The 13607-nt window shown below is 38.0% G+C and overlaps 1 protein-coding gene across 1 annotated transcript; it reads left to right on the top strand.

The window, feature by feature from the left end:
- Positions 1 to 390: 390 nt before the first annotated feature.
- Positions 391 to 10663, top strand: meox1 (mesenchyme homeobox 1). The gene is made up of 3 exons (XM_014979880.2): positions 391 to 1660; positions 6835 to 7007; positions 9874 to 10663. The coding sequence occupies exons 1-3, from the start codon at positions 1159 to 1161 to the stop codon at positions 9994 to 9996; spliced, it is 798 nt and encodes a 265-aa protein (XP_014835366.1). The 5' UTR covers positions 391 to 1158; the 3' UTR covers positions 9997 to 10663.
- The last annotated feature ends 2944 nt before the right edge of the window (positions 10664 to 13607 follow it).

Here is a 13607-nt window from a genome sequence, read left to right as displayed (position 1 = left end):
GGTTCAGTGAGTTTGGTTGATTATCCAAAATCTGGTTTGGTGAAAAGGGTTTTAAGGGGGGCTTAGAGTCATTACTTCACAGGGAAAAGGCATATAGAGATAAAAACTCACAGTCAAATAAAAAGGCACCGTTGCCCTACCATAGGTTCTGTTGAGAGACAGTTTTAGTCCATGCCTGTGAAATATGGTCTTGAAATTCCATACTGTGTTTCCTCAACATCAGAAAACCTCGGGAGGTGTGAGCGCTTGCATAAAACCAATATCGGATCCAGTTGTTCTCTCACCTTGAAGCTTCAGAAAGTCCAACCAGGTGGTTTCAGCCACACATATACAGCCATAAAAAGAGAGAGAGAGAGAGATTTTTCAAATTTGATGGGACAGCCAGGGATTGGGGTTAGAGTGAAGGGGTTACGGTTAACTTTCCTTTAAAGGGTGTCAAAAAGGGAACTAAATTGGGTGTCAGAAAGCAGTAAGAAGCTGAAATAAGTCAGGGTCTCCAGCTCCCAGGTGGGTGGGTGCTTGCTTTATACTTTTCAGACAATGTCCCTTTAAAAAGCCCTGCGTCTGGAAAGCCCATTAGACGTGCATATAAAATTTCCCTCCCGTGATTAATAGATGATGAGGACGGGTTGGTCGAAGGGTACCAACATGTGGACGGCTTGGGGCTCCTCCTCCTGCGGGCTCACGTTTCACTCCATAAACTTGCCACTCTTTCCCACCTATGTGTTTAAAAAGGAGGAGGAGGAGGTCTCGCTTGTCAAGAACTCCTCAGAAGAGTTGTGAAAACAGCCAGCCGAAGGAGGGAGTCACACAGTTGCAGATGCAGCTCCCACGCTGAGCCACGAGACAGTCAGATTCTTCAGGGAGAGGACTGTGAGAGAGTGTGTGTGAGCAGAAACGCCGGAGGACGTCACTTACACTCCCACAGAGAGAGCGCTGTCACTGGAAGGTGTCTATCCTCACGCTTTCTGAGCTGTGGAAAACTCAGCAGCCCACTGACAGGAGCCAGCCTTCTGCAGCAGATGAAATGAGAGCTTCGATAAGTTACATGTAGTCAAAAGTGGCAAAGATAAAGGTTTCCAGAAGTACTTTGCATTTAAAGGAGGCTTTAAACTCAAGAAGATTGCTCCAAATTGAGAGGAACTCTTTCGCATCACCATGGATCAGCCAGCGAGCAGCTGCATGCGGAGCGCCCATCCTAGCAGCCCCATCTGGGGGTGCATGAGGAACCCCCACTCCGGGGTCCCAGGAACCAATCTGCAGTCTCCGTACCAGCAAAGCCCATTCTCTCTGCACCAAAAACCCGAGTTCCTAGCTTACACGGACTTCTCCACCTCCTGCCTGGTGCCGAGCGCACCCCATGCGGCCTACCCACGGGACGACAGACTCTATCAAGACAGCCACGGTGGTTACCCGAGAGCTGACTGGCAGTTCAACCCCTGCGAGACCCGGTCGAGGTCAACTGACGCCTGCCCACCCATTTCGGCCACGGTAGTGGGCACTGGAGGTGGTGGAGGTTCTGAGCTGGAGAACGTGGGGGCCGAAAGGGTGCCGGGCAGCGTCCCACCAGGGTGTCTGGATGGAGAATACTCACCCCAGAGCGTAGCATCAGCTGACTCGGACAAGAAGTGCTCCAATAAAAGAAAGAGAGATGTCGCAGGTGAGTCTGAGTTTGCTGTGACGATGTTGAGGCAAGGCAAGTTTATTGCACATTGCACTATTCATACACAAGGTCATTTGATTGCTTTATGGGAAAATATACATTAGTGGAATTAACGTTAAACACAAAGATTTTTTTTATTGCACAATCATAAAATGCTATAAAGCAAACAGAGGGGGATTTAAAAGGAAATATATAAAATCAATGTGAACAGTCAACCATCCAGTCAATATCTACTTTCTCACTAGAAATCGGAACATATAGGAAATTTTGAATATCTAACAAAAAGTGGTCCTATCTTTCTTATTCTGGTGTATATGATGATGATGGACAAAGGAAGAAAATAACAGGGAAGGTTTTAGTTTTTACCATCTCTGTCAAATAATCCTAATTTCCTCCAATGAAAAATTGATTCATATGATTCTAGATAAATATCTATAAACACAGCTTATAAACCAATGGTCAGGCCACATTTAAGCTTTTTGAATTCCCGTGCCAAGGTCAAGAATTTCTTCCTTGACCTGTATCGGACCTGGCAAAAACAAGCATTCCTGCTATTTCCTTGCCAAAGTGGGCTTACTGCAGCAGCACTCTCTGCAGACCGCTGTGTGAAAGGTGAGTAGGTGACAAGACCTCAGTGTTGGAGACGCTATTCAAGCTGCAGTTGCATCCTCTTATTGTCCAAGAGCTTATAACGAACCAGCTTTCATACGACTGGTTCATTATGTCTTATATCCGTGGGAAACGAAGCATTGTTTATAACCAATTCATCCACATTAAAAAGTAGCGCAAAACACGATACTGGGTGGTAGAGGGTAAACATTTCACCCTATCTGGTGCTTCAAATTTTATTTACTGCAGGTGACAAAATGAATGAATAAGTCTTGCCACCGTTGGATGAAAATTAGACTCTTAAAATAGTTTTTCCACTTCACCGTAAAATATTATGGCTCCTTACAGAGCATACTTTACTTGAAGATAGGTGAAGTATTTACCTTTGAAACCAGAAGCAGTAGTAATGCTATTGGATTTTAATGCCATTTACTCATCATATCTGATTTCACACATGCTAATAGGAGGTTGAAGTAACCGATAGGCATGACGGACAAATTCCCAAAAGCTTCAGGTGTAACTTTAGCAGCAAAAAACCAACAGGCCAAAGGAAACGTTTATTTAAACTGAATCTAAATGTGTGAAATTCCCCGTTCTCCAGTTTTCACTCTGGCAAAAATCAAACTTTGACCACTGCTGTACATTCAAGTACCTAATTGTTGATGGTCTCACAATTTTGATTATTAGCAGGCATTTCCAGTTTTATTTGATATAAAACTGGAAATTAAAACTTAAAAAAAAAGTTTTAATGACTGTTTTTAAGTTTAATCCTTTTAGAAAAGCCTTATGATTACAGAATGATTAGATTTGTTTCTTATGTCTGCTTCGTATAAATGGCATGTTCTCCTGTCTTTCCCATTTTTGGCTTTCAACAGCGGCTAAGAAAAATTACATGCTGAAAGCCTATAGAAACAACGAAAAAAATATATACCAACTCGCGTGAATAAAAAATGCTTCAGTTTGATTTTTTAGCTGCAGCTGTAATTGTAGACCCACTAGTATTTTAATGTTATTTTCCTCCTGCTGAACAAACTCAAATAATTTTTTTCTCCTAAGAATTAGCCCTTTTTTTAGCCTTTGAATTTTAATTGCATGTTATTTTCTGATTTTTTTCAAACACAAATGCATGTCTGTGTTTTGCTGTACGTATATCCCAGGAAATGCAAAGTCTTGGATTGTGAATTAAAAGTTTGTTGACACCCACCAATGTAAAAAGTACGAAATCAGCAAATTTAGATAAATTAATAGATGTATTAAAGACATTTAGGCTTCTTGATTTGTTTCATCAAAACACAATAGACCACATATGAGCAGAAAGACCAGATTTGTTGAGACATGTGCCTTATATAACTGTATTCCTTGTTTAGTTTGAAGAGTTGGAATTTATGTGTCAGAAATTATTTATACCCAAGAAAAAAGGAGGATTGGATAAGAAAAGAATCATAGGGGCTTTTGTCCACTTAAAACATTTTTCAGTTAAAATGACATTTTAACTGAAAAATTGTAATTTTTTTCAGTTTTTTCAGAAAAATGAAAAAATGAAAACAAGGGGTGTCTGGTGGTGACAACAATTTCACTTTAACAGTTTTTTCTTTTTTTACCAGTTAAGCAAATGTACTCAAACTAAATGCTTGATTTTTTTTTTTTAATAATGCTTAGTGTATAATTCTACTAATGCAAGACAAAAATAATGTATATGGTCAATATATATATATATATATATATATATATATATATATATATATATATATATATATATATATATATATATATTCTTTTATTCTCTTAAAATAGAATGACAAGTCTCAACCTACCATAACTCAGCATATCTGATAAAAGCTACCCAACCAATGCATACAGCAGACATGAGACTTGTTGAAAAAATGAGATGGGGGAGGATGAACCTCCACCCCACCCGATCCCCCACCCACCCACACCCCTGCTCCATACCTTCTCCTTACCCTCCCCCCCCCTCCCTCTCTTTCTTACCTTATTGTAACCTCCACTCTCTCCCCTGAAAACAAGCCAGACCACGTCTGGTAAATTCACTTTCCTCCAAGCCCACTTCTTACATTCTTATCCATTGACATTTTCCTGTCGTTAAGCCGTAACACAATCTCCCACTGAGTGCATGCAACATGTCTGACCACTGCATCAGCTCTTGGTTTTAGACAAAAAAAAAAAAAAAAAAAGAGCCATTCGCCTTTATAAAACTGACAGGCTGGTAGAAGAGCATATATTAGGAAAATGTCCCGAAGGCATTTGCATGACAGGCACAGCTGCTGTACAGTCAGCCTTCATGAGTTTTTGCTGATATGATAATGTAATGCAGATGAGGGATACTGCCAAAAGTTATATAGCAAAAGTTCTGTAATCTGACTCTGACTTCACGCCAAATGTTTGACTTTTTTTTTTTCTTTTTAGCTATTAAATCCTCCTAAATTATTGTAATTTATTTCAGAGATATTGATTTAAACATCAGTATGAACATTAGTAGTTTTATCCTCACTTACCTCAGTATGTTTAATACTGACATAACCCCAGTTAAGTGAATTCGGTGCAACCAAATGCATAGAGGAAAAAGGTCACAGCATTCACGCTAATGGCCATATGTGGTGAGAGGAAATATAATTTCTAGGACATACAGGTCAGGTTCCTATGTAATTTATGTCTATTTTTGTTGTGTTTTTAAGTAGTAGTTTGTCTTCTTTTATATATAACTTTGACCGTTTTAAAGGTCGCCAAGTTATTAAACTAAGGTCAAAATATATTTTCATAACTGAAGCTTAAAAAAAACTGATTAATTTATTCAACAAGTTAATTATTCAGTTTTTGAGCAACTTTGTTTTCTCTATGAGGTCACAACCATAAACATTAACTTAGAGCTTCATTAAAATGCAAAACAAAGGCTGGTATAAAGAAAATTAGCCAACTGCATATTGAACGTTTACTCAGAGATTTCTCCTTGGATTGGTTCTCATTTACAACACTTTTAAATCTGTTTAGATTGAGACAGAATGCCTCCTGCCATCCACCAAAAGCACCAAATGCTGTTTTCTTAGGGACCCCGCTGAGTGCAGAAGCCTCCGTCATGCAAGTTTTACAGCCTCTGGCTGAGCAGGATACTTCTTAGTGGGTCAGTGGGGGGTGAAAAGGTGAAAGTTAGCATGTGGCCTGCCAGGTGTTCGGTTTAACTGGAAACCTGCTGGACACAGCTCCAGAGCAGAGGACTCTGAGTAGAGCATCGTTTGTGACACTTCATTATTTTCGGTACATGGAAAAACAGCAAAGCATGCACAGTCTTTATGCATGCAAAAAGTGTCAGATATGGTCTATTAGTTTCTTCTTTGGCCCACTGTTCTGGCAAGGGCAAGGCAAAGGTTCTCACTTTGACAAATTAGAACAATTTTGTGGGTATTACATCAGCTCGTAATGTGGCTACAAATGAACAATTATCACCCAAATGTTTTCCCTTTATTGGAGAGAAGCAGTTTCACAAAAGAAAAGTTGAGCCACATTTGTTTGTTTATGTCCAGATTAATGAGGTATAAATTAAAGACAACAGAAATCAGTAAATTGTAACAGAAAAACTTTAACAAAGTATTTTTGCTTGAATATCCAAAAATTCCTACCATAAGTCAATGATTATATCATTATTGAAACATATCAACCACATTTAAAAATTAAAAACAAATATGCAGGTGATCTATTAAAATAATTCACTTAATCAAATGCATAAATATAATACAATTATTATTTTTTTTAGATATAGAGACAGAGTTAGTATATTAAATGCATTTATTTTCACTTTAAATTTTAATTATGGCATTTGCAAATTGGGTTTTTGTTTTTGCATTTATTGCACTGCAATATCTTTTTGCACTACGTGCATTTGCTTTGGGAATTATATATTCATTTTCTATACATGGTGTGCGTCGCTTTCATACGGATATTTCAGGAATTTTTTCCTTTATGTTTGCTGTCATGCACAGATGAGTTAATGCTGCTCTTCCCAAAGGGCTCCAGTGGGAAACCGTCAGTCAGACCTGGACACATCCGCACCTTTGTTCTTTTGTTAGATGCTTTAATGATGTTCCGCTGCATTCCTCCCCTAACTCAGTCCCTCTGTGGCCAGTTTGGTGGCCCCTGCCCTGTGCGCGATACATTCTCACACATAGACACACACACGCGTGTGTGAACCACAACATATATAAGCGACTGCTCAGACGGAGAAGCGGTAACTTGCACAGTAATGCATACATATTCAAAGACAATTAAATGGAAAACGCATCTTTTATTGGGGGTGAACTTGAGTAGTAAGACGAGGTCAGGGTGGTCTTTTTGTGCTGCTTTTAGTGTGAAGTAAACAGGCTTTGGAACAGTGGTTTGGTAGCTTGCAAAAGTTTTTTTTTTTGTTTTTTTGTTTTTTGTTTAATAGTTGATAGCTGAGCATTAAAAGCCTGAGAACTAACTCGCAGCAGATTATCTGACGATTTGCAGGTAATTACTGAAAAACAGAGGATTAGCTTCATGCTAAAAAACAAAAAAATGTCTCTGCCTAGATATTCAGGATTCCAGTTTTAAGGTGGATTCCAGCTGCAAGGCCAGGAAAGAGCGCACAGCGTTCACCAAGGAGCAGCTGAGGGAGCTGGAGGCAGAGTTTACCCATCACAACTACCTGACAAGACTCCGTCGCTACGAGATCGCCGTCAACTTGGACCTCACAGAAAGACAGGTACCAGGCTTTTACTGGGGAAAAATAAAAAGTAAAAAATGTCTGTCCAACACAAATGCATTGATACTTTTCGAATAAAACCCTACACATCTAATTAAAAACAGTCTGATTACAGAGAAAAGAAGGGAAGAGGTATTAAAATCTTCTTCAGTCACTAAGAGTATTTTAACCAAAGAGTGTTCTGAGACTCATTTAGAGCCAGTCAAGCTTAAAACCATCTGCTCGCCTACTGGTTGTTCTATTCTTTTTACCAGTTATTAAAAAAAAATAATGAATTTTTTTTAAAAATGAGAAGAAAGAAACTTCTGTTTCTGACCTAGCAGAAACTCTATACAATATGCAGACAATCCAAAAATGATTTACAAAATATCAAAACAATATTACATTTGCTGCTTGATCAAGACAGTAGTTAACATTATACATATTTAACTGAGTGAAGATATTGATAAAAATCCCTGCAGTGTGACACTCAAAGGCAACTTTTCTAGGTAAAAGATTCAAACTTTGTCTAAAACGTCAGCTGAGCAAAGTTATCCACATTAAAATCTTTGCCTAATCTTCAGGTATTTTCCAACCATCAAGTGTAAAATCAGCTGATTCCAGTCAGGAGCCAATATCTTGGTGCTACTCTGCTCATCACTAGCTAAAAATGTTAAGTAAAAATATATTCAATTAACATTAAATAAACAAAAAAGATATCCTAAAACGTTTTTTTTAATAAACCCAAGGAGTGGAAGCACAAATCTTATAAATTAATTCATAGATTTTCAGAAAATATCAATATGAGTATTTAAGATTGCTTTAAATGATTTTGCAGTGCTCTAGAATAGGTACTTCGAAAGGGTTCAGTAAGTGTCAGAAACTCTCATACTGAACTACTGCTGGTTAACAAAAATACAAACATGGTTGAAAATGCCAATTACATAACTGTATAACTAAATTATTCCTTTTTTTTTGTTATTCATCTGAGTTCTGTTTATAATCTCTTGTGCAAGATCATTTTTCAGCCTTCGATCGCACTGCCATGCTGATGCACGAGCGCAGATGCATCTGAATTACAATGAGCATTTTTTCCACAGCGGCTTTTCAGCCTGTGGTTTGGGCAGAATGACGTGCAGCTGTAATTGTCGGGAGGCAGCTCCAGACTCGCTGAAACCGGGCAAAAACATGTGTCGATGCTGCTGGATCAGACCCCAGTCTGCCTGTCAGAGCCAGCGCTCGTCCTAATGAGGCCGCCGTGCAGTGACCACACACACGCTGTCGTCTGTTGCTTAATATCAATCCCAGCCTCCCTTAAGAGTGCGCACACACACACACACGTCACACTCACACAATCAAGGTTCGTCTTCACTCAGAGCGAGGTAACCAACCACACACAACTTTCCGTTAACATGCTCAGGCTATTTGTGATTCTAAGTTGTGGTGAGTGGACACTGTAATTCTAATTTCTATGATTTATAAACTTTTTTTTATTATTATTATTAATGTTCCTTTAAAGACTTTTTAGTACAATAAACCAGTTAGAGATTTTGCTGAAAACCTCATGGTACTGATTTCAGTTGTTTTCTAGTTCAATAAGGTATAAAAAATATTGGTCCTCCTATTGCTCTTTGCATTGATCAAACATCATTCAGTATCCCATATGTAATCCAGTGATAGAGCAGAGTATATAGTGCAGAAAAGACACACAATGTATTGATTGGCAACTCTGTAGTGTATCTGATATTCTGAGATTTTTGAGAAAGAACCAGGAGCTGTGTTTTGGCAACTTATGTTGTTGCAAAAAAACCCAAATGATTTTTATCCTTCACTCTGAGATTTATGAGGGATTACTTGTCAATTTATATATATATATTATTTCCAGTATCTTTTTTTTTCTGACTGTATCATAGATTTGTCCAAAACAACTGCAAAGTAAATAAAGAAGTCACATCTGTTGTGCTATGAAAACAATATCTGGTGTAGATTTGTATTTTAGCTCCAGTGAAGAGTTTTGCTGGAGACATTTAAGAATGACATTGTTTGTAGTCATTTTATTGTGCTTGCTAATGTTTTTAAACTGCATTCAAAAAGTCAAAATCCAAAGAATATTGAAAGCTTATGAAGATAATCGAATTAATCTTCTGCAGCTCAAACATGTATATCAATAAGTGGTGATCTAAAAATGTGGGGTCATCATTATTTATCAGACATAAACCATTAAATATTGCAAAAAACAATTATGTCTACGTATTTAATTGTTGAATAGTATATTCTCTGAAGCTTTTTTGACACCAAATCTGCCTAATACTCCAGTGCTGAAATCAACTAATCAGTCTCCCCCTCCTGCTGTTAATTTTGCTTTCATGAACATTGAAAATAATGCTGCACCAGTTCATGTGTTTGCTGCTGTGCATTCTGCTCCGTCTTCTCGAATCCCCGGTCGGTTGTTGCAGATGGCCTCTTGTTCAGGGTCATGTTCTGCTGGAGGTTGTTCTTCCTGTTAAAGGAGGAGTTTTTATCTCCACTGTCGCTACACGAGGGATTGCTGTAAAGTCGGTGACTCAACGCTAACAGTAACTACGTTCTCATCCAGCAGAGTGAATGCTTTGTGTCAATGATTCAATGTAATCGGCTGGCTTTCCTCAGACATGTTTTTTTTTTTTTTTTTTTTTTTTGTAATTGCTTTGAATATTCAGCTGAGCTTATTGTACTGTTTGAAAACTAAGACATCATTTAGAATGTACGTACGATTGGATTGAATTTTTTTAACATTTTTTTTACAGTGCCTCGAGATGACTTTTGTGAATATAAATGAAATTGAATTGAATTGAATATTCTTTGTGTATTTGTAGTTTAATAATATTCATGTATTTTCTCGTCGCAGGTTAAAGTCTGGTTCCAGAACAGAAGGATGAAGTGGAAGAGAGTGAAGGGAGGACAATCGACCTCGCCAAACGACCTGGAAAATGATGACTTGGACTCGGCCGCTTCACCCAGCTCTGAATGAAGGAATCCATCACTGTAGAAAATTACAACGACAAAAAAAAAAGATGCAACTTGATCAGCTGGGCACGGACACAACGCTTGTTTAACTTCTGTGGAAAGTTGGCTGGTAGAAGCTTTAATTTTTAAGACTTCATTTTTTTTTTTGAAAGTATCCCATTGGAAATAAAAGACTGAGCACAGCTTGTACTGTTTTCTGTTGTACATAGTTGATGTAACGAGCTGCGTTTTGACATTTTATTGATAAATACTCGGACTGACAGCCGCTCCGTTTTTGTGCTGACTGTTTAAATATGAATGAAACTTGAGCTCGGTGTGGATCGGTGGCAGACAGAAGCTTTTGGTGTCTCAATGACATATCAGACTGTGATTGTGTTTGAAAACATACCCTCTCCTTCCAGTATTGTTAGCAGGGCCTTTGATGCTTGACTACAACCACCTGGAAAGACTCCGACTGCACTCGTGTTGCCAAATCCTAAGTGCCTCCGAGTCAGACGTTTTGTTTTGTTTTGTTTTGTTCAAATAGTTTGTCAGTTTTGTCTTTTGCTTGTGATTTTTTTTCCTCTAACGCTTTTTTTTAATCGCTCTTTTTATACAATTTGAATGCCATTGATAAAACACAGATGTTGACTTTTTCTGCAAAAAGAATAAATCATCTTTTGCAAAAACGATTTCTTCCGTCTGCAGCGACTTCTGAGTCATCAGTTGAACACTTGGTACAGTGTGTTCTTGGCTGAACAATTCATTTGTGGACAGTTTGGTGAGACAATGAGAGCATCCATCGTTACAGATTTCGAAGGGGGATAAAGAGTGGGGCGAGGGCAGTGACTCCTCACACTAGTGAGATTTCATGAAAGAAAGAACAGGACATGCATACACACTTATACCTAAAGACATTTTAGACCTACCAGTCATGTTTTTGGACTGTGGGAGGAAACCTGGGGAGAACCTACGCATCCGCCAAGGGAAGACATGAAAACTCTATGCAGAAAGATCCCAGGCCAGGATTCAAACTCCTGCATCAAGACAACAGTAAAACCACGTGTGCCGCCGAGCAGCCCTGTTCTGAATCAATCCAATTCATTCCAACAAATATAATCAAATTAAAATCCAGAGATATAATAATCAATCCTAAAAGGGTACAATCAAATGCAATTCGGTTGACCATATGACGCCAGTTGGTAAAAAGGTCAAAGTGGAAAGTGAAAGAAAACAGAGTTAACGGCGGCAGTAGCTCGATCAGTGACGTAATCTAGCTGAGAAACGGCTAAAAAGAGAAACACTGAACCAGTAGTGCAAAGATTGATGAAAGATATTGGTTATGATTGTATTTTACTTAGGGACATCAGAGGACAGGGGGCTGAAATCAAATGCTCAGTTGTGTGGTTGGCAGTCTATCTTTTAGTGCACAATTGTGCACTTTTTTGAGATGGGCAATTACATAAAATCCAAATAAAACACCAAAAGCTTGTTTTGCTTAAATTAATGTGACAAAATGTGAAAAGGTTTGGGTGGTTTGAAGTAAGTGCTTGCTTAAAGGATCTTTTTTTTTGGCAATTTTTTTCTTTTATTTGTGACTGCTTAGCTTGCATACCTCATTTGAAACTGGCATAAACAACTCTCCTAAATACATTCAATTGTGTCTGTTAATAAACCCCTAATTTATTATATTTTAAAAAGTCAAGTCAAGTTTGTTTTCCTACTACATTTTAGCAATGAGGGAGTTCAGAGTGCTTTACATAATAAAAACGTAACACTGTAACAACTTATGAAGCAAGCAAAACACATTACATTTTGTCAAATGCTATCACCAAAATAATAATAACCATAATACATTAAATATAAACAACTGTTGCTGTTATTTTTTGATTAAATGCAACTCTAAACAAATGGGTTTTTAGCCTTGGTTTAAAGGAGGTCAGTGTTGCTGCTGCTAGAAAGTGAAATAATTGAAACAACACATTATCTGTGTGCATTATTAATTATGAAAGCTATCATTATATTTAACGAGGACAGTAGCAGGAATTTCTGATTTTCATCCGCAGATCTTACAGCTGACAAAGTTTGTCCTTTAAGGCAGTATTAGTGAGCGAAGTACAATGTGAGGTAGCCTCCTTGATTTTTATCAGCATAATTCTGTCACATCTTCCTCACTTAATGCCAAATTCAATAATCACATTCAGTTTTAGCACTCAACATTTTTTGTATGCGGCTAAAAGAAATCCCACAAAAAAATTCTTCTTTTTTTTCATTTTCCAAGCAACTGAGCATTAGACATGAATATGATTCAGACTAACATACTAACATAAAAGAAATTAGAATTGTGGGGGTTTTTTTTCTACTAGCTGTGATATTGTCAAATCATGTATTTCTTTAGGCTTTCGAGGTGTTGTTAATCCCGTTGAGGCAATAGAAATGGAAATGTGTTTCAGTGGAAACAATGTAACACAGCTGCTCATGCAACCGCGGCATAAAAATGTCCATGAATGTGGGATTATTTTTAATTTAGTGTCACACTGGCCTGCCATCTCACTTAAATTAATCGTTTGACCAAATTCACTTGAAGCCTGTTTTAGGAATATTGCTGCCGAGTACCGAGGGTGAAGTCACCGCCTGCTTGGAACACTGATGAATGTTTTCTTATTGCTCTTTGCCCACAGAGACGTTCGTGTTCAAAGGAGAGGAGTTATTTCAAGAATGTTTCCTGCAGTCGAATCTGCTTTTATAATCAAAGCTTGTGGAAAAAGGTCTTCTCCAACCTTACTTTGGATAAGGCGACTGTCGAGTGGATAAAGCAAGTGGAGCGACGTTCTTTGGGCATGTTCGGACGTAACTGTGCCGTGGATTTAAAAAAAATCTGCACAACCCGGGTAAAATGAAGGGTTTTCTTAATATGACGAGATGAAATCAGAATGAATCATCTCAAGACTTTTTAAACATTTATTTTTACATTGTATCCTGCTATAATAATAATAATAATAATAATAATAATAATAATAATAAAACAACCACATCTGTTTCAGGGAAAATGCAATAACTAAAAAACTTTAATAATCTGGTTGTTTAAGTTTGAACATCTTTAAACTTGTGTTTTGTTGACGGCCCTTTTTATTCAATTCCATCCTACTATGATAGGAGCCTGGCCATTTTTGTTCACCGTATTCGCAAAACTTCTCCCAGTCTTTCAAGACCGTAGTGAGGAGATCTGCCTGGTATCCTCAGGTGACCTCACACATTTTCTGACATCTTCTTGTTCTGCTTGAACTTCAAGCTACGGTGGAAAATAAAATCCTTACTCTCCTTCAGTTTTTGAGCAAACACCAGAATGCTTCGGGTCAAAGCTGACTGATATTTACAACTCTTTACTAATTGTTTTTTTATAAAAAGGGAAAAAAAAACACTTAATTACACTTAATATCAGAAGTCTTGACAACAGGATAGGGTGCCTGTTGTTGGGGTAGAGGGCAAAGGGGCAAATAATTCAGTTTCAGTCAAAGGTCCTGGAGATTTTTTGTTGGGTCACTGGTTCAACTGTTCCTGTTGCCGTTGGTCATGTACTTTTTTCCAACAAGAAAAGACAAACTGCTGGAAGGGGTCAAAGATATCCACATAAAG

Source organism: Poecilia mexicana, unplaced genomic scaffold (genome assembly GCF_051168715.1).
Source record: "Poecilia mexicana isolate PSO_F unplaced genomic scaffold, ASM5116871v1 scaffold_19, whole genome shotgun sequence".
NCBI classification, from domain to species: domain Eukaryota; kingdom Metazoa; phylum Chordata; class Actinopteri; order Cyprinodontiformes; family Poeciliidae; genus Poecilia; species Poecilia mexicana.
The sequence above is the reverse complement of the archived record's forward strand: the minus strand, read 5'-3'. Positions and strand labels throughout refer to the sequence as shown.